Raw genomic sequence first — 18,115 nt, 5'->3', positions numbered from 1 at the left:
CCTTTGTTCGTAAACGTGGCAACAAACCCCAGAAGCATTAACTAAACCTGTAACTTTTTCATCAGTAGAATCACAGATATCTTCGGATTGCCTTATCCTGTTACTGCGATCTCAAATATTGTTTATGCTCATCATTGCTTTGAAATTACAGTACTGATAAGACTGCCCACTTGATCATGTTATTTGTTTAATGCACTGATATAAAAGCACATTGGAGTTCCTGCTGTGGTGGACCGGGATCAATGGTGTCTCTGCAGCACCAGGATACAGGTTCGAGCCGCAGCCTGATACAGCGAGTTAAAGGATCTGGCATTGCCGCAGCTGTGTCACAACTGTAGCACGGACCTGATCCCTGGCCCAGTCACCCCACATGCCATGGGGTGGCCAAAAAAGAAATTAAAAAAAAAAATGCTCTACTGCCTTTGATCATTTAGTCTCATTTTACTGCGAACACCCAGATACACACTGCTGCTTCTTAGCTGTGAAAAATACACAGACACCTTCTTTTTTCCAAAGCTCTGCGGTAGGAGGAAGAAAAACTGAGTACACAGGAATGTTGTTGTTAAATTGGTTGTACTGTGGACTTTGGACTATGAACTCTGATGCCTCTGGGTAAAAGTAAGGGGGTCAAAAAAGGGGGAAAAAAGCACATTGACTAACTACTGTGTTGTAATTCTGATGTTCATTTTGATAACTAAATTTCAATAACATTGGTTTCTTTGTAGTCCTATATATTTTATTGCATGTACTTAAAAACTGTTCCACAAAGGAGTCCATAGGCTTCTCCAAAGAGCCAAAGGGGTCTATCCTGCTGTCCTCAGAAGCTAAGAACCTGTTTTATTTGAACAAAACGTTCCACGGTTGAAAATTAAAGTCTGAAAACTTTTGTTCTAGATAGGTAACCTCATAATCCTGATAAAATGGAGGCTGAACTCCCTTGAGATAAAGGAGTGAGCCCGGGGGGGGGGGGGCTGGCACCCCAGGTGGGAAGCCCACACACAGAGGGAGGCTTGCTCTGTGCCAATCACCCTCCCAGGTTTTATGTAACACCTCGCTGAATCCCCAGAATAGTCTTGGGGTTGAGACTAAGCATTTCTCCCATTTTGCAGATGACAGAACTGAGGCATAGGCATAGGTGGAGCTTGGACTTAAATCCAGGCCAGCCCATGCCAGAGCCTTCATGCCTCATCACTGGGCATCCTGCCTCCCTGTCTGGGTGGATGGAAGCCTCTCATGAAAAGTCCTTCAGGTGTTGCTGCCACCGCCTGGGTGGTTTTCTTGGTGGGGGTGGGGAGAGGGGAATGGGATCCTGAGAGTCTGCTGCCCCAACTGATCATCTGACACACGGGGCACTAACTAGCTGTGCAACCTTGACCAAGTCCACTGCCCTCCCTGGGCCTCAGTGTCTCCATCTACAAAAGGCAGACTTCTAAGCACTGCCACCCCTGCCTTCCCCCTCCTGCGTTCACTTGAGGGATGACCCACTTGGAAACTTAGGCACAGGTTGCTTAGCAACTAAAATCAAGGTCTTGGTTGAGTAGAGAGGAAAGCAGGGAGGACAGGCTAGCGTCATGCTAGCTGATGCCTCAGAGCAGACTCCTGTCTGAAGAGGCTGAGTGTTGTGAGCTCTCTCACCCCATCCCAATCAAGATGTCCTGGCTCTTTCAGAGCCTTGGGATGGGGATGGGGCTGGGGCTGGGGGTAAGGACTTGAGGAAGCCTGACTTGAAAAGGAAACAGTCTGAGGACTAAATCAGGCCTGGAGTTTCTCTGGAGACACTAAAACACACTGTCCTGGAAGCAGTTAAAAAATGGGGCCAATTAGTAGGGGTCTTGGCCAAGGCCTCGGGGCCCCACTGGGCCCCAGGGAGATGTTGTGCTTCAAGCAGGCCACCTAAATTCCACTCCCCACACCCCACTTTTGCTCCAGGAGATGTGGGAGCCCGTGGACATAGGAAGAGGGAGCTTCTGAAACTACAGAACAGGGCATGAGGATGGCTGCCTTGAGTGAACAGATCCCCTGTAGGCTGTGAAATTCCACTGTTAGCAACACTTTCCTTTGGGTCTTAAGCATCTGGTCTCCTTAAAACTCCCTGTAACCTTAACCAAGTGCAAAGGCCTTTGGTAAAGGAAGCCACTGTCGTCACCAACACCTTAGTAGGTCAGATTTAGGGCTCTGGGAAGTGGCTGAGAGCAAGGATTCCTGGGAAAATACACAGGGGCTGTTCTTTTTTGTTTTGTTTTGTTTTTTTTTTTTTTTGTTTTTTTGTTTTTTTTTGTCTTTTCTATGGCCTTTCCTACGGCATATGGAGGTTCCCAGGCTAGGGGTCGAATAGGAGCTATAGACGCCGGCCTACACCACAGCCACAGCAATGCGGGATCTGAGCCACGTCTGCGACCTTCACCACAGCTCATGGCAACACCGGATCCCCAAAACCCACTGAGCAAGGCCAGGGATCGAACCCAAAACCTCATGGTTCCTAGTCGGATTTGTTAACCACTGAGCCATGAAGGGAACTCCAAGACCCTTCTTCTTGGTGCCAGGATCTCTCCAGTCTCTTCTGACTCCTGTACTGTGTCCCTGTGAGATTGGAATTGGGGTACCAGGGAGGGGGGTATGGGCTGTGAGGATCATGTGGCCTCAGGCTCAGGGCACAGAATCGCACACTCAGTAGTTGTAATAAGAGAAGCAGTACAGAGTGGCTTTACTGAGCATGGCTGTACACCAGACACTATAGTAGGCCGCTGCATGCCATATCTCCTTTAATCCTGGCCGAGAGGCGGACTCCAGACCAGCAGGCTGACTGCAGAGGTGCCTGATCAGGGCATCAAAGCAGGCCCCGGCTCTTCCCCAGATCCCCTTCCTCCAGGCACTCAGCCTGGTACAGTTATATCACTGTGCCCCCCTGGAGGCCTGTGGGCGCCTCCTCCTTTAGGCAGGGTAGGCGGTCTCTGCTAAGAATGCTCAGGGATTGTACCAGACAACTGAGACAGTAGAAGGAAGGCCAAAGACAAGCCTCCCCGTTTTCTGACTGTGGGCTCAGAAGCCCATGGGCAATTTCTGGGCCAGGGTGGACTGAGGAAAGGAGGGGATGGGTGAAGTCCTTGGCATCACCAAAGCTCCTGCATCCAGAGCACACACTATGTGCCAGGCTGACATGCTAACTGCTTGACACAGCATCTTATTTAATCATCACAGCACCTGAGAAACAAGCACCAATGGTATTTCACAAATAGAGAAAATGAGGCACAGAGAGGGTATGTGCCTAGGTTCCCAGCTAAGGGATGGATTTTTACAGGGGCAGAGTCTCCAGCCCTTAGAAGAAAAATGGGGACGAGACCAAGCTAATGGGCACACTGGTCTGGAGTTGGGCTGGTGCCTATGGGCAGAGTAGTATGCATGGCCTGAGTTCACAGAGTCCTCGTGAACCAGTCCCTGTCCCGGCCAGCCTCACTGGCTCTACTAGGAAAGGGAAGAATGAAGCTAGCGGAAGCCCTGGCCCCAAAGCAGAGGGATGGACTCTGACCCCAGGATCCCCACCAGCCAGGTTGCATCCCTGATCCATGTACCTCCAATCCAGAGAGGAGGCCCCATCCCGTAACTGAGAAGTAAAATAAGGGAGCAACACTTCCACTTCTGCTAAAAAGCCTGCCTTCACTTTCCCCCAAAATAAGCCATCATTCTTCCAAAAAAGGAAAAAACACCAAGCGGGGCTGTCAATCTCAGGCCTCAGACAAATGGAAGGAAGCTGTGACTTGTCTCTCTTTCCAGCGCCTTCTCCCCCTTTTCCAAAGTCAGTTACTATACACGCAGGCTGTCACAGGCTTTGAGATGCAAATTGCACAAAGCAGAAGGCAGCTAGAAGAACAAAGCCCGATTGAGGAAAGATCTGAAAAATGGATTTGGAAAAGGCTCTCTGAATTCCTCAGGAGAGGGGAGACCTCTCTGCGGAGGGGAGCAGGGATGAAGATTTGGGGCTTTTTTAGGGGAGAAAGAAGGATTGAGAAGCACAGAGCTGCTGAGGAGACAGATACAGAAATCTGGAATGGAAGCAGAGGCTCTGGGTGAGCAAAAAAAGTCAGATTTGATTACAGTCTTCAGCACTGAGCTGGGCACTTGCCCCCTCCGTTTAATGTTAGGCCTCAAACATACCGTGAGTCATGGAGCTAACTGGTCTGCCCGTGTCTGGGTTCAATGCCAGAGTCAGAGCAGCTGGGTCAGGCAATAATGTTCTAAGGTTTTTTTTAGGGGAGGATGCGGCCCCCCTTCCGTCTGGGAAGCCCCTGCAGGGCACTGCACTGTTCTGGGGCCTAGAGGGGATGGGCTCCCAGAACCAGCAGAGGGAAAACCCGAGCTGGGGAGATGGGCATGGTGTCTTGAGACCTGGGCTCCGGCTGGCCCCATGCTGTGTGCAGGCCCTGTACAAATCAGACACGGCCTCACCCTCAGGGGCTCTCAGGCTAATCAAGGCAGCTAACTGGACTGCAAAATCCATGCAGCTGGAGACATGGTCTTGTTTACTGTGGCATCCCCAGTTCTAGAACTGTGACAGAAACAGCAGGCACTCAATAAACATTTGTAGGATGCATGGGTGAGTGGGTGTGTGCGTGGATGGATGGATAGGTGAGTAGGTGGGCAGTTGGATGGGTGGATAGATCGATACATGGATGGACCAACCACCTGATAAAGAAGGAATCATGTAGACAGGACTTTTAGCGATAGACATAAAATGCCTCCGATGGGTATTGGGGTGGGGAAGGCCTCACGGAGCTGGCCTCATTTGAGATGGGCCTTGAGGAATGAGAACGAGCCATTCCTATATTCTGCACAGTGCCTACCAGCACATGAATAAGGACATATTTGCATAAAATGGTGTTAGAAGGGAACAGGATGTGAGAGCGAAACTGAATTCCAGAGATTATGTGGTCCAACCCCATCATTTTACAGAAAGGAAAACTAGGGCACAGGAAGGTTAAGTGACTCACCTAAGGTCACACAGCAACCGAGTGGCAAGGCAGAGGTTCAAGCAAGGACCGTCTGCTTCTAGAACCTGATCTCTTAGTTCTGTTCTGTGCTGCTCTCCTGTTCCAGGGCTCTGCTCTCCTCACTGAGAGGTCTTGTGGATTTGGCTACCTTTCTCCCCCAGCCCAATGCCACCACCCAACCCTGTAGGGCTGGGGAGACCAGGGGCAACTGCCCAGTCCTGGTTAGGTCTCCACCCTTGAATACCAGAGACAGGAGAATAGGCAAGATGAGGCCACAGTGATCGGGCTGAGAGAGGACAAGGTAGCACCTCAGCCCCAAGACCCACAGGGACATTTTCTGCCACTAGGTTGTTGAGACTAAGCAGATGTGGAAGGGGAAAGAGAAGCCCGCAGGGGGAGTTCCCATCATGGCACAGTGGTTAACAAATCCAACTGGGATTGTTCGATCCCTGCCCTTGCTCCAGTGGGTTAAGGATCCAGCGTTGCCGTGAGCTGTGGTGTAGGTTGCAGATGCGGCTCGGATCCCACGTTGCTGTGGCTGCGGAGTAGGCCGGCGGCTACAGCTCTGATTAGACCCCTAGCCTGGGAACCTCAGGAGTGGCTACAGAAAAAGGCAAAAAAAAGAGAGAAGGCCGCAGGCTTTATATGGGGGGGAGGAGGGACCTCTTTCTTGAGACCAAGCCCAGCATCCCAAGCCCCGAATTGGGTTATTTATATTATATGCAGCTAAATCTGAACATAAATTAACTAGAGACTTCAGTTGCTGGAGAATGCAATTAATGCCCATCATTTTGAAGTACTGGCAGGAGGCAGTTAAGATGGACATGTTCAATAGCTCCCTCCATGTACCATGGAGTTGGTCCCTTGAGCAAGACATGGGCAGGACCCTCTCAGAGAACTCCCACCTGCTGGCCCACCAATGGGATGCCCTCTGCACATTTCAGAGACAAGACCCAGTGCTACTTGGGTCTCCAGTTCCTGGCACAGGGCTGAATGCCCAGTGCACGCCCCACGACTGAAGGAGTAATGCTCTCTTGTGTGGTCGCCTGCTCCAGGACACCCCCTCCCACCCTCTCTCCTTGCTGACTGAAATGGTTGCTTCTGTCCTTCAGAGAGGAAGCTTCCCCTGTCTAGGAAATGCCCGCTTTCCTGTCTTCCAGAAAAGATGAATACATGAGGCATCGGCACATCACAGAAGCTGAATTCACATTCAAGGAAATCCTTGGAGATGATCAAATGACTGATAATAATACAAGGCACATCTAGCCACCCATCTTGCTCTATCCCTCTGCAAGGTGGGCTGGCATGAGGCTAGGGGAGCCCTGGCTTTAAATTCTGCCACTGTGTGCTGTATCGTCTTGAAGGTATTACTTGACTTCTCCAAGCCTCTGTTTCTTCATCTGTAAAATGGGAAGAATAACTGTACTTACATTATGGGACTCGAGGTGAGATTCAAAAAGAGCTGACATGTTAGACCCTCAAAAGCTCTCCAGGTGATTCTAGCGCATAAGCAGGGTTAAGAACTGTGGGTTTCCCAGGAGGTTCCAGGTCCCTAATGCCCTGGCCAGGTTTCTTTCCTTTCTACCAGATGCCAGCGGGGTGACAGGTAGCAAGCAAAAGCTTAAGCATGACAGACTGCTTCCGGCTTTGGCCTGCTCGTGGGCCTGGATGTGGAGGCGGCAGGCAGGTGGGCGGGCCTGGTGCGGTGCAGCAGGAAAGAGGCGGTGTGTACCTGGGGAGGCCTAAGTGGTTAATCAAGCCTCTGGGCACCGTGCCTGGTCTCTGGAATATTCATAAGGTCCCTCCAGCTGTGCCAGGCAATCAGGGTGCTTGATTGCTCCCCCATCTGCAGCTTAACATTCCACTCCAGAGAGAAGAGGGCCGGTGGTTGAATGTTAACTAGGGAAAAAACAGGCTCCGGCCTTCGCTATAGCAGCCTGAACAGGAGGAGCGCCTTCGAGATCGGCCAGCCCAGCCAGAACTTTTCCTGTCCATCAGGGTCACGGGCAGCGGAAAAAATCACAGGTTCAGAAATACGTGAGCTTGTTCCAGGTCCAGCTTCTGCACTGACTGAATCTACCTGTCTCTGTGGCCTCAGTTTCCCCAACTGTAAAATGGGGATGGCTCTACTTAACCCCCAAGAGGACTGATTAAGACAGAGCATGTTGGACTGGAGCGCTGCACACAGGCAAGGCGTGTAGTTGCTGAGGATGGGCTTCCTACCCTGGGGAAAAGTTTTAAATCACAAATATTGAAGTCTCAGGCTAGCTGGCTTTGAGGGAAACTCAACGAAGGAAGAGAAGCTCTTGGAAGAGGGGCCTTGGGCTCAGTCTTAGGGCGGGGATCTGGGGGGCCGGGCAGAGAAGCAACAAAGGAATGGGAAGGACATTTGACAGCAGATGGCCAAAGATTTAGAAAAGAACCGCAAAAGCCAACAGTGTTCTGTGGCCTTCTGGTTGCTCAGGAAAATAGTCTGGAGCTACGCGCTGTAGCGACAAAAGTGTGCCACTGTGAGTTCACGGCTCCTGATTACGCTCCAAGCCAGGATTAGGACTCGCTAAGAAGTGGCCAAAATCTTTCCTGTGTTTGTGCTGAATTATACAGGAAACTGTTTTTAGAGAGATTTCTATCTAAAAGGGGGGAAAAAAAAACCCTGAAACAAAAATAACATAACCTTCTTCCTAGAAAATCGACCCACATGGACCAGCTCATCTCTCTTGTTGACGGATAATGAGGGGGTTCTGAATTTGCCATTATTGTTATTGCTATTTGTTAGCCCCCCAGCCCTCAGCCCCCCAGATAAGCTGACCCCCAAGAGCGGGCTCATCCCTGCCACAGGGGGCAGGAGGCTGACAACCGGGGCCCACACAGCAGGGAAAGCAGGAGTCGGCCTAGTTCCTAAGCAGCCCCTCTCTGAGCGCAGGACCTTGTTCCACAGAGTCTGCCACCGGGGTCCTGGCTTGGACGACACAAAATGCTCAGATCCAGGTGCTGTTTTGCCCCCACTCTCCAGACCCTCACTCTCACTATGGGGACTTGCATTTGGCTAGCATTTTCTCCAGTCAGCTCATAATTGTGCATTTCTCTGGGAGAAAACACTTGTCACACACATAAGAAGAGTGCACCACCGAGACTCCACTCTGGGCTCTTTGGCCTCTGATACCTCAGGGGCTCCCTCTTCACGTCAACAAATTGCTTTTATTTGTTTATTTTTCTCAAGCACAAAATATTAAGTCTTCAACTAAAAAATCTCTAGAAAATACAGCTAAGGAAAAAAGAAGAAACTGAAAGAACACTCAGGATCCCAATACTCAGAGATGACCACTTTTAACATTACGTGTATATTTTCCCAGTCTTTTCCAGATAGGTGGATGGCTAGATGGATATTTTTTAATGTGATTAATCAGATTTTTACCTTATTTTCCCCCCAGTTAACAGTAGGTGATAACATTTTCTCTCGTTAAATAAGCCCTGCCTCAGTGGTTCTCAAAGTGTGGTCTAGGAACCACTGGGGAGCCACAAGACTTTTTTTAGGGAGTCTGTTGGGTTAAAACCATTTTCATAATAATACAGTACTTGTCTTTTCATGCTTATCTCTCTCAGGAGTGTACAGTGGAATTTTCCAGAGGCTGTACAATATGCAATTTTGCAACAGGTTGAACGCAGAAGCAGATATGCAAATCCAGGCATCTTTTATTAAGTCAGACTAATTTAAAGAGATCTACAAAAATACAGAGCTGTGTCCTTGTTAATTTTTTAAAAACTATGTAATTATTTTTCATAAAAATATGTTTTGGGGAGGATAAGAAATGGGTTTATTATTAGGTGAATTAATAAACATATTTTTGGAGTTCCTGTCATGGCACAGTGGAAACGAATCAGACTAGGAACCACAAGGTTGCAGGTTCGATCCCTGGCCTCGCTCAGTGGGTTAAGGATCAGGTGTTGCCATGAAACTGTGGTGTAGGTCACAGGCACAGCTTGGATCCTGTGTTGCTGCGGCTGTGGTGTAGGCCAGCAGCTGTAGCTCTGATTAGACCCCTAGCCTGGGAACCTCCATATGCCACGGGTGTGGCCTTAAAAGCAAAAAAAAAAAAAAAAAAAAAAAAAAAAAAAGCCTACAACAAATACACATTTTTGAAATTACTTCCTTTTTATTGTGAATATACTAAATATTAATAGACCACAGCTATATAAGCAAAAGTTGGTTGGGGTCCTCAATAGCGTCAAGTGATTCTGAGGCTGAATACTTGAGAACAACTACTCTACATCATCACCTCTGGTGACTGCACAGCACCCCTTTGTGTGGTTGCCCCCTTATTTGTTGACCCATTTATTTACTGATGGACCTGCAGATTCCTTCCAATTTTCGCTATCATAAAAAGTGCTGCACAAATCATCAAGTACCTATAAAAAGTGAAAACTTCCTAAAATAAGAGAAAACAACAGAAACCAACTGGAAGGGGAGCCATCACTATCAGTGCATTACTAATCAGATTCAACAAAATGTATTACAGAATGTGAACACATAAAGTTGAAAAACTATGTGTACACTGAATATATATGTATGTGTATAGATACATATTTTTCCATATAGAGAGAGACTTCATGCTCTGTAGAGATGCTTTTTTTTCTGCTGTCCATGAAGGGTTTATGAACTCTGATCATGTTCTAGGGCAGTGCTATGGATGGTATAAGACCTTTTGGTACCACTACAGAAACTGGGAGGAGTTTAGAAACTTCCGAGTCATTTGAGAAATGTGATTTCTGTAGGAAATAAAAAATCGATGTCTGTAGAAAAAAAAAAAAAAACGAGCACAAAAAATGCTGCAGACTTGAAAAATGTATCTACTTGGGAGTATTTCTGTAGATTAGATTCCATGAAGCAGAATTTCTGGGCCAGTGGAAACACATCTTTAAATAGGAACCATGAGGTTGTGGGTTTGATCCTTGGCCTCACTCAGTGGGTTAAGGATCCTGGCATTGCTGTGAGCTGTGGTGTAGGTCACAGACATGGCTCGGATCTGGTGTTGTTGTGACTGTGGTGAAGGCCGGCAGCTGTAGCTCTGATTAAACCCCTAGCCTGGTAACCTCCATGTGCAATAGGTGCAGCCCTAAAAAAATAAATAAATAAAATAAAGCAAAATAAACCAATATAAAAATAAATAAATACATCAAACACATTTACAGTATATTTGAGTGCCTGCTCTCTCACACATTTGGCAATACCAACAACTATGACTCTTTTAAATCTTTTTCTACTTAGTAGTGTAAAAGATATATTTTGTGGAGTTCCCACTGTGGTGCAGCAGAAATGAATCTGACTAGGAACCGTGGAATTTCGGGTTCCATCCCTGGCTTTGATCCGTGGGTTGAGGATACAGCATTGCCGTAAGCTGTGGTGTAGGTTGCAGATGTGGCTTGGATCTGGCATTGCTGTGGCTGTGGCATAGGCTGGCAGCTGTGGCTCCAATTAGACCCCTAGCCTGGGACCCTCCATATGCCACAGGCACGGCCCTAAAAAGACAAAAAAAAAAAAAAAAAAAAAAAAAAAAGGTATATACTATTTTCTGTGACTTGTTTATTCATATTCTTTGCCCATTTTCTATTGGGTTCTTTTTCTTTTTTTTATTGGGTCCTTTGTCTTATTGGTTTTTCTTAACTCTTTGTATATTCTGGACATGCATCTTTCATCTGTTATATATTGAAAATATTCTACCCAATTATGTAGCTTGCTTTTTAATTTTGCTTACATGTCTCACTGAAGTACAAAAATTATCTTTTAAAAAATTTATTCTAATCTATTAATCATTTCCTTTATGGTTTTATGGATTCTTATCTGGCTTAGGAAGCCTTTCCTTCTTGTGTCATTTTAAAAATACCTTATTTTCCTCTAATACATTTGCAGCTTTTCTTTTTATTTTTTAATGTTTAGATAGTCAGTCCATCTGGAATTAATTTTTGTGATGGTGTGAGGCATTGACTGGTGACCTTTGAAAGCCATGTAGAGGAATATGGCAGGGTGCCGGCAATGGGCTGGAGCCCCAGGAAGAACCAGCCCACATGTTGCTGGGGACCTGCAGGCCTGCAGTAGCTGGAGCTGAGCTGCTCCCTGAGTGGACAGATATCTGAGCCCATCTGGCCCAGGAGAGGAGGCAAGCTACATTTCAGAATCCTTCCCAATACACAGAGCTGCTGAGGGCATTTGCCAAGTCGACAAGTAGAGCTAACGATACTCCCCAAAAGGTACCCAAATATCTTTAACATGTTATGTGGTTCTCAAGGAGCTTTCTGTCCATTACCTGCCTCGATGCCAACATTGTGATGCAGGTGGAAGGGAACTATTTACCATCACAGGAAAATAAAGTGCAGAGAGGTTAAGTGACATGTCTGGGGTCACAATCCTGGTGATTGGCAGAGCCCCACTAGAACCTAGACTTCCTGCCGCTAGGTCCTCAGCTCCTTGGACCTCTCTGTGCATCAGGCTCTGAGTCACTGTCACTGCATCTGCCCCCTTCGGTGTAAGGGAGGATCTGACCTAAAGCTTTCCTAAATGTGTGCTCCCCCATGGTGGGGTACGTGAGACTGGAAAAATCCACCCTCCACCACCCGCTGAGGGTTTGGAGCACCAAGGCCTCCTTTGGCGTGTACCTCCTCCTCTCCCTGAGCGTTCCTCGGAGGGTGGGAGGGGAGATGAGTCAGGCCGGGGAGGGAGAGCTCAGCCATAAACAAGCGGGACTGACAGCGAGCACTTTCCCTGAGGCGTGTGACCTCCCACGGGCCTCCAGGGACTCTGCCTGAATGGCAGAGCTTCAAAATTTCATGATCTAGGCTCTGCAGATTTAATTTGCTCTATTCACGAAGGCAGCCACAGAAGGGGGAGGAAAGCTTTTAGAGGGGAGATGGGGGGATGATGGAGAAGGTAAATTATTTCTAGTCCCTCAATGGAGAGCTCAAAAAGTTGTTTTTTAACAAGTGTGCCATTTTTGCAGATGCCTAGCGTGCCTGTGCTGGCTCTTTATCCCCTCCAGCTCCAAGCCAAAAGGACATCCAGGACACGGAATTGTAAAGCTGGATCTGACTTTGGAGATCAGATGATGCGATCCCTCGGGGTTCATGGGAACCCCATGTACCCCAAAGCAAGTGATCTGTTCAAGTTCGGGGAGCTCTGGGAATAGAACCAGGTCTCTTGGATCTTGGCCTGTACTTGTTCTGGTGACTTCCAGGAAAACCCTGGGGAAAGCACAGCTACTGGATACATGATGAGAAAGTAAAAAGAAAGAGGCAGAGAGAAATAGGGGCAACAAGCCCAACGGTGACCAAACAGGGCTTCTCTCCACCCTGGGGCTGCAGCGAGGGCTGGGGAGCTGTGGGGCTCCTACCTGCTCCAGAGGGATGACGAGGAAGGAGCCACCTCCTGCGCTCTCGGTGACGATGGCCAGGAAACGGGCATTGACGGCGCAAAAATGGTTATCATGCACATTCTTGGTGATGGGGATGCCGTCGAAGCAGTGCTCCCGGTTGGCCACCTTGCCGTAGACGTTCCGGAACTTGGAGCTGCGGTACTGCGGACGCCAGGACATCTGTGAGGGGCCAGGAGAGACAAGGGTCAGGCCGGCCACTGCCTCCTGAAGGGCTGGGCTGAGCACGCGCAGGAGGGAAGCTGGTCTCCAGGGGTGCAGGGGGTGGGTGAGCAAGGCCCAGTGCCCACCCGCAGCATGTAGGAAGCGGGAAAGGGGCCTCCAAGAATTGAGTGCCTGGAAGAACCACTCTTTCAGCAAAGCCCAAAAGAGCAGCAAGTGGCATGAGGGCATTCACTCGTGTCCTGCTTTCAGTAAAATACCTTGCAGAAAGGATGGCGGGTCCTCTCACTCCCAAGGGACGGGCCATGTGACAGAGCAGACCATCTACCCAACAACATGTCTGGGCTGCCTCTTGCATGTCAGAAACTTTGCTTGATTTAGTATGGGAGGTGCAGACAGAGGAGGCAGGGTGCTCACCCAGAGAGAGAACACTTCTGACAATGAGGGGTCCGGGAGGAAGATGGCCCCCTCTATGTGCAACACGACCACCCACTAGCATACCCTCCTCTGAGTCTCTCGAAGGCTTCTAATCCACAAGTGCATCCTCAGAAATCTCTTAGTTCTATACATCATCATCATCATCATCATCATCATCATCACCAGACCCAGAGAGGTTAAGTGACCTGTTCAAGGCCACACAGCTAATGAGTAGGGCCAGGAACACAAGCCTCCTGACTGGAAATCAGAGTCTTTCCTCTGCCTTTGGAGCAAGGTTTCTCAATGTGTGTCTCACAGATCACCTGTATCAAAATCACCCACGGTGGGGGAGGTTTCTGAGCTGCTCACATCATTTGTTAGAAATGCTGATTCCTGGGTCCCAGTCCAGACCTACTGAATCCAATTATTTTGAGAATGGGGCCCAGAAATAGGCATTTTAGTCCAGCTTCCCCACCCCAGTGGGAGAGAAGCTCACTGACGTTTGTGAGCCCCTGTCCTAGAGAATATAATGGCATCCTCCCCCCCATCATCCGTGATACAGGGTCCAATTACTGACCAACTGGGCCTGACTGCATACACCATGGAGAACACAGATGTGCACGAGTGGGTGGTGGAGGACAGGATGGGCAGCCCACCAGGGAGTCCAGCTTTACTGTAGGATGGCACCTCCTATGGGAAGCCCTATGAATAGGTGCCACGGCAGATGGAGCCCAAGTAGGTGCTCTTCTGACAGACATGCATCCAAGTTCAATGAGCACCCACGAGTCCCCAGCCAGGGACCTGGCATACAGCAGGAGCTCCATAAATGCTTTGTGAAGTGAACATGCTTCTAGCCCAACTTTGCCATTATCCATGCCCTCCCCTTCCTGCCAAACCTCCTGATACGACTTGAGTCTCCGCCTCATCTCAGGATAGAAATTTCTTCACGTGAAATTTCCAAGGGGAAGAAAACAAAAGGAAATACCACCACAGAATCAGGAAACCAACCCTGGGAATTTGCCTGAAAACAAAACTTTGGGTTTGATTTAAATGAAGCCAGGAGCTCAGCCACAAAGGCCTCTTTATTGAAGGAAGAAGTTCAGATCCAATGAGGAGAATCCCAGGGCTCTTCAGGCAGCGCTCTGGACCCCCTCCCCCTCTTCTCCAGTCCCTGGTCACTCTCCTCCCAGCCTCTGCTCATACTGTACCCCCTTCTCAGTCCCCTCTCTGCCAAGTTCTGCCCAAGACTGTTCAGGACAAAGTCCTGCTGGAGAGGCAAGCGCACTGGGCAGGAGCCCGGTTGGTCACCTCTGGCTGTGTGACCTCAGGCAAGCCTTTCCAACCAACTCCTATTAGGATTACATCAGTGATGCCCAGAGTGCAGTCCCAGGGGGTCACGCATGGCTCCCTTCCACAGTACAGAGATGACGTTTTTAATTTTACTAGTGACGTATTTATTTTAATTTGCATTAGAAAAAAATACAACTTGGGTGCCAAGTCTATGATTTCACAGACCTCAGTACTAAGAAAGCAAAATTTAAAAATAATGATCAATTCAAAGAAAAATATAATATGAAAAATATGGTTTTGGTGGTATGTGGCCCTGGCAAAAATTCAATCTGATATAGGAGTGTTGGGACTCACTCTGTCTCTTTCACAGTCCCCCAGAGAGAAAGGAGGTGGCGAGCCTGCTCATTCCTCCTGTTCCTTGTTGGTGCAGTTCTGGCCCAGAATGCCTTTGCCCCCTTGTCTGCGCAGCCCAACCTTAGCCTTCAGGGCCTGGCTAGAATCTGACTAACCTTCCAAAGGTCCAGGGCAGAGCATCTCTGTGGAGAGCAGCCCTGGCCTGCAGCCTGGAGAAAACAGAGAGCGTCTCTCCAAAGCTTTGTCCTCAGCACGGCTGGTGCTGGCCTCTCCCCATCGGCTGGTAGGCTGGGGCTGATCTTTCCGCTGGACATTTGGAAGGGCTGGGGAAGGAGGCCAGGGGGCCCTGGTGGTGACCGTTCCTCATCCCTGGGCCCGCCCCTTCACCCCACACAAAGCCACAGCGAGTGTGCCTGGCAGAGCGCTGGACCGGGAGTCTGCGGACCTGGGTTTTCACTCCCCATTCTAACTCCTACTGGCCTTGGGGAGACACTTTGCCTCTCCGAGATGTTCTAAAATGAAGCCCATAATTTCTGACTTTATGTGGTTGTTTTAAGAAATACAGTAAGATGCGTAGGTATAAGGTCCCATTTGAGATAAGATACCACTGCTGCTTCTGGGGGCCCAGTCGATGGAGAAAACATTGCACTCAGACCTCGCTTTCCAATATCTTATGAGCCAGTGGAGGAGATGAAACCCATGCTTGACAAGTGAGAAGTCAGGGAAGGGGGCATTAGGGTAGGCTTCATGGAGGAGGGGGCCATCTGCCGGCACTGGACGTGGACTGTGCACAGTCCCCCATGAGGTGGAAACTACGACTGCCCTTGTTGTGTAGGGTGGGAAAGAGACTCAGCCCAAGTGCAGGCAGAGCACAAGCACAGCGTTCAGGTGAAGCCATTCTTTCTGACTCTGCAGGCCACATTCTGTTTTCTCCCCCTTCTTATGTAATACTTGCAAACACAAAATCACTGAGAGCATGGTGCCATAGGTACCCGCCGCTTACCATTACCATTAACTCTGTGCCACATTTCTCCTCAGTGTGTGTGTGTACATATGTACTTCTTTCTGTTTTGTTTTTTTTTTTTTGGCTTTGTGGAATCATTTGAAAGGAAGCTGCCAACAACATGACTCCTGCTCCCTTATTACATCAGCATGCGTTTCCGACAAAGGAGACAATTTCCCACATGAGCACATCGCTATTACCACACTAAGGAAATCAGCAACTCCTCAATATCATCTCATACTCAGTCAATATTCTAAATTTCTCAAAATGCCTTTTATGGCTATTCTGTATCGTGAACCAGGATTGGTAACTATATTGCTCCCACATATCTCATTCAGTTATGATCTTTTTTTTGGGGGGGGCTCTTTTAAATCTAAAACAGCCCCAGCCTTTTTTTTTTTTCTTTTTTTCTTTTTTTTAAGTGACACTGACTTTTTAAAGACATCAAATCAATTGCCCAGGAAACATTCTGATGATTTGTCTCCTGTTGCTTTGTGGTCTCTTCAAAATCATTTCTGGATTCCCAATAAACTTTAGGAGTCAGATGTAAAGCCTTGATTCAATCTGCATTAAAGATGCCCCTGCTACTAATCACTGGCTTGGGCAGGGGTGAGGACGGGGAGGAGGGGACGGAGGGAACTTGTGAGCGTGCACCTGGCCCCACTGGTGCAGTGAGGGCACGGGCTGGCTAGTGCTGAGGGTTTGTTCTGGAGGGTGGCAGACAGATAGCTGGAGGACCTGGGAGGCCAGATCAGGCACTGGTACACACTGTGGGCCAAAGTGGAGCATCTGCAGGCCCCTGAGGTCTGACCTCTCCACCCACGGTTACTAAGGAGCTGACTTCATTCTGAGGTCAGATGCACGGGTGTGCAGTGAGGGAAGAGAGAAGCCTCCTCCCTATTGTGCCAGAGAGAGGAGGCTACACTGAGGCTAGGACTGGAGGGGCTGCTCAGACCCCAAAGGGAAATCAGTGTGGCAGCCAAGAGGTCACCTGAAAATCTGGTCCTTTGCCTTTTGTCCCTGGCCCTCAAGGCCAGCCCAGAGCCTGGTGGACTTCCCCCAGCTAGTTGTAGTGAGGACAGGACACACACTAGGTTCTCTCTAAACCTTTGAGGAGCAGTCAGCCCAAGACTGAGACACATTTGAGCTCCCTAAAAGGAAGAGTTTTATTAATAGTTAGAGCTGCCTGGGATGGAAAAGGAAGTTAACTTTGATAGGTAATGAGCTTCCCATCCCTGGAAGGGTTCCAGATTCAGATGGATGACCTCTAGTTCAGGGCAACATGGAACAATAGATGGGAATAGATGACCTTCTGGCCCCAAGATAACAGAGTTCCTCTACTTTATTAAAGACATTGTATTGCAACAGAGATGAGCGCTGGGCTCAGAGAGTCCCTACAAGACACCCCGGCCAGCGACATTCCTTCTCTGTAACACAGGGATGGCAGTGCCTCCCCAGCTGGGCTGCTGAGATGCAGAATGACAACAGCTCTCACAGCAACTGCCATCTCCCCTCGGCCTTCCCACACTGCCGATTAATGCTTGGCCACCTATGTTAAGGTGTATCCATTTTCTCCCTCCCATTACTAGGGTGTAAGTTACCTGATCATCCAACTCCTCCTGGTTCCTACGCAGCCTCACCCCACCCCAGGCTTGGACCTGGACTCCTACCAGCAGGGGCTTCCCAGTGACTCTGGTTGAATACTCCCCTGGTATGGCGGGAGGGTGAGGGCCAAGGTCAGACACCACTGCCCAGGTCCTTGGATGTGATCGGGGGGGAGTCTCCCTCAAGGATCCCCCTCCACCACCAGACCTGTGATTTCAGTTTAGTGAGATTTTGAGGTTTAGAGCAGATACCCAACTCTGGCCCCCAGGATGGTCCTTACCCTCACCCCATCAGGCCTTCTGCATCCAAGCCCATTCTTGCAGTGTTTGTCCTACTGGTCACACAGCCCCATCCCTCTGAATTCCTTGTCATCAAGATACCAAGGCCTTTTGAACTCAGTACAGCCCTCAGGCTGGGGCTTAATGAGTCCCTTGCAACGGACAGCACATTATCAGCAAGGTGACTAGATCCTGCAGAACCACCCCCAAAACCCATCTGCATCCAAGACCCTCTCCAAGCACCACCTCAACATCACCTCATTCGACCCCACCTGCAGCTGTCCAGTGGGCAGAGCTGGGCGGATACAACAATCCTGCTGAAAATATATGGTACATATGTGACTAATCTAAGGCTCAGTTAGTTTAAGATACTGACCCAAAGTCACAAGCTATGAGAGTAGCCAAGCCAAGACCTCAGTCAAGAACTTCTGACTCTTAGTCTACTGCTCTTTCTGACATAATAGATGTCTTCACCTCCTTCTGCCTCTCCATGCAAATTCTTACTCCTCTCTACACACTTTGTACCAAACAGGGAACTACACAAAAGTGTAAAGAAACTGAATAGTTTGCAGGGCTTGGGAAATCGGAAGGAATCCAGAG

General features: G+C 48.9%; 1 protein-coding gene across 4 annotated transcripts in view; it reads right to left on the bottom strand.

Moving 5' to 3' along the window:
* The window catches only part of CORO2B (coronin 2B), a 142,971-nt gene that overhangs the window by 57,421 nt on the left and 67,435 nt on the right, over positions 1 to 18,115 (bottom strand). For all 4 annotated transcript variants that reach the window (XM_003121757.5, XM_013993330.2, XM_013993332.2 and 1 more), the window contains exon 2: positions 12,368 to 12,568. In XM_003121757.5, coding sequence (XP_003121805.1) covers positions 12,368 to 12,568 — 201 coding nt within the window. The remainder of the gene's footprint in view (positions 1 to 12,367; positions 12,569 to 18,115) is intronic.

Source organism: Sus scrofa, chromosome 1 (assembly GCF_000003025.6).
Source record: "Sus scrofa isolate TJ Tabasco breed Duroc chromosome 1, Sscrofa11.1, whole genome shotgun sequence".
NCBI classification, from domain to species: domain Eukaryota; kingdom Metazoa; phylum Chordata; class Mammalia; order Artiodactyla; family Suidae; genus Sus; species Sus scrofa.
This window is presented reverse-complemented; position numbering and strand designations above follow the sequence as displayed.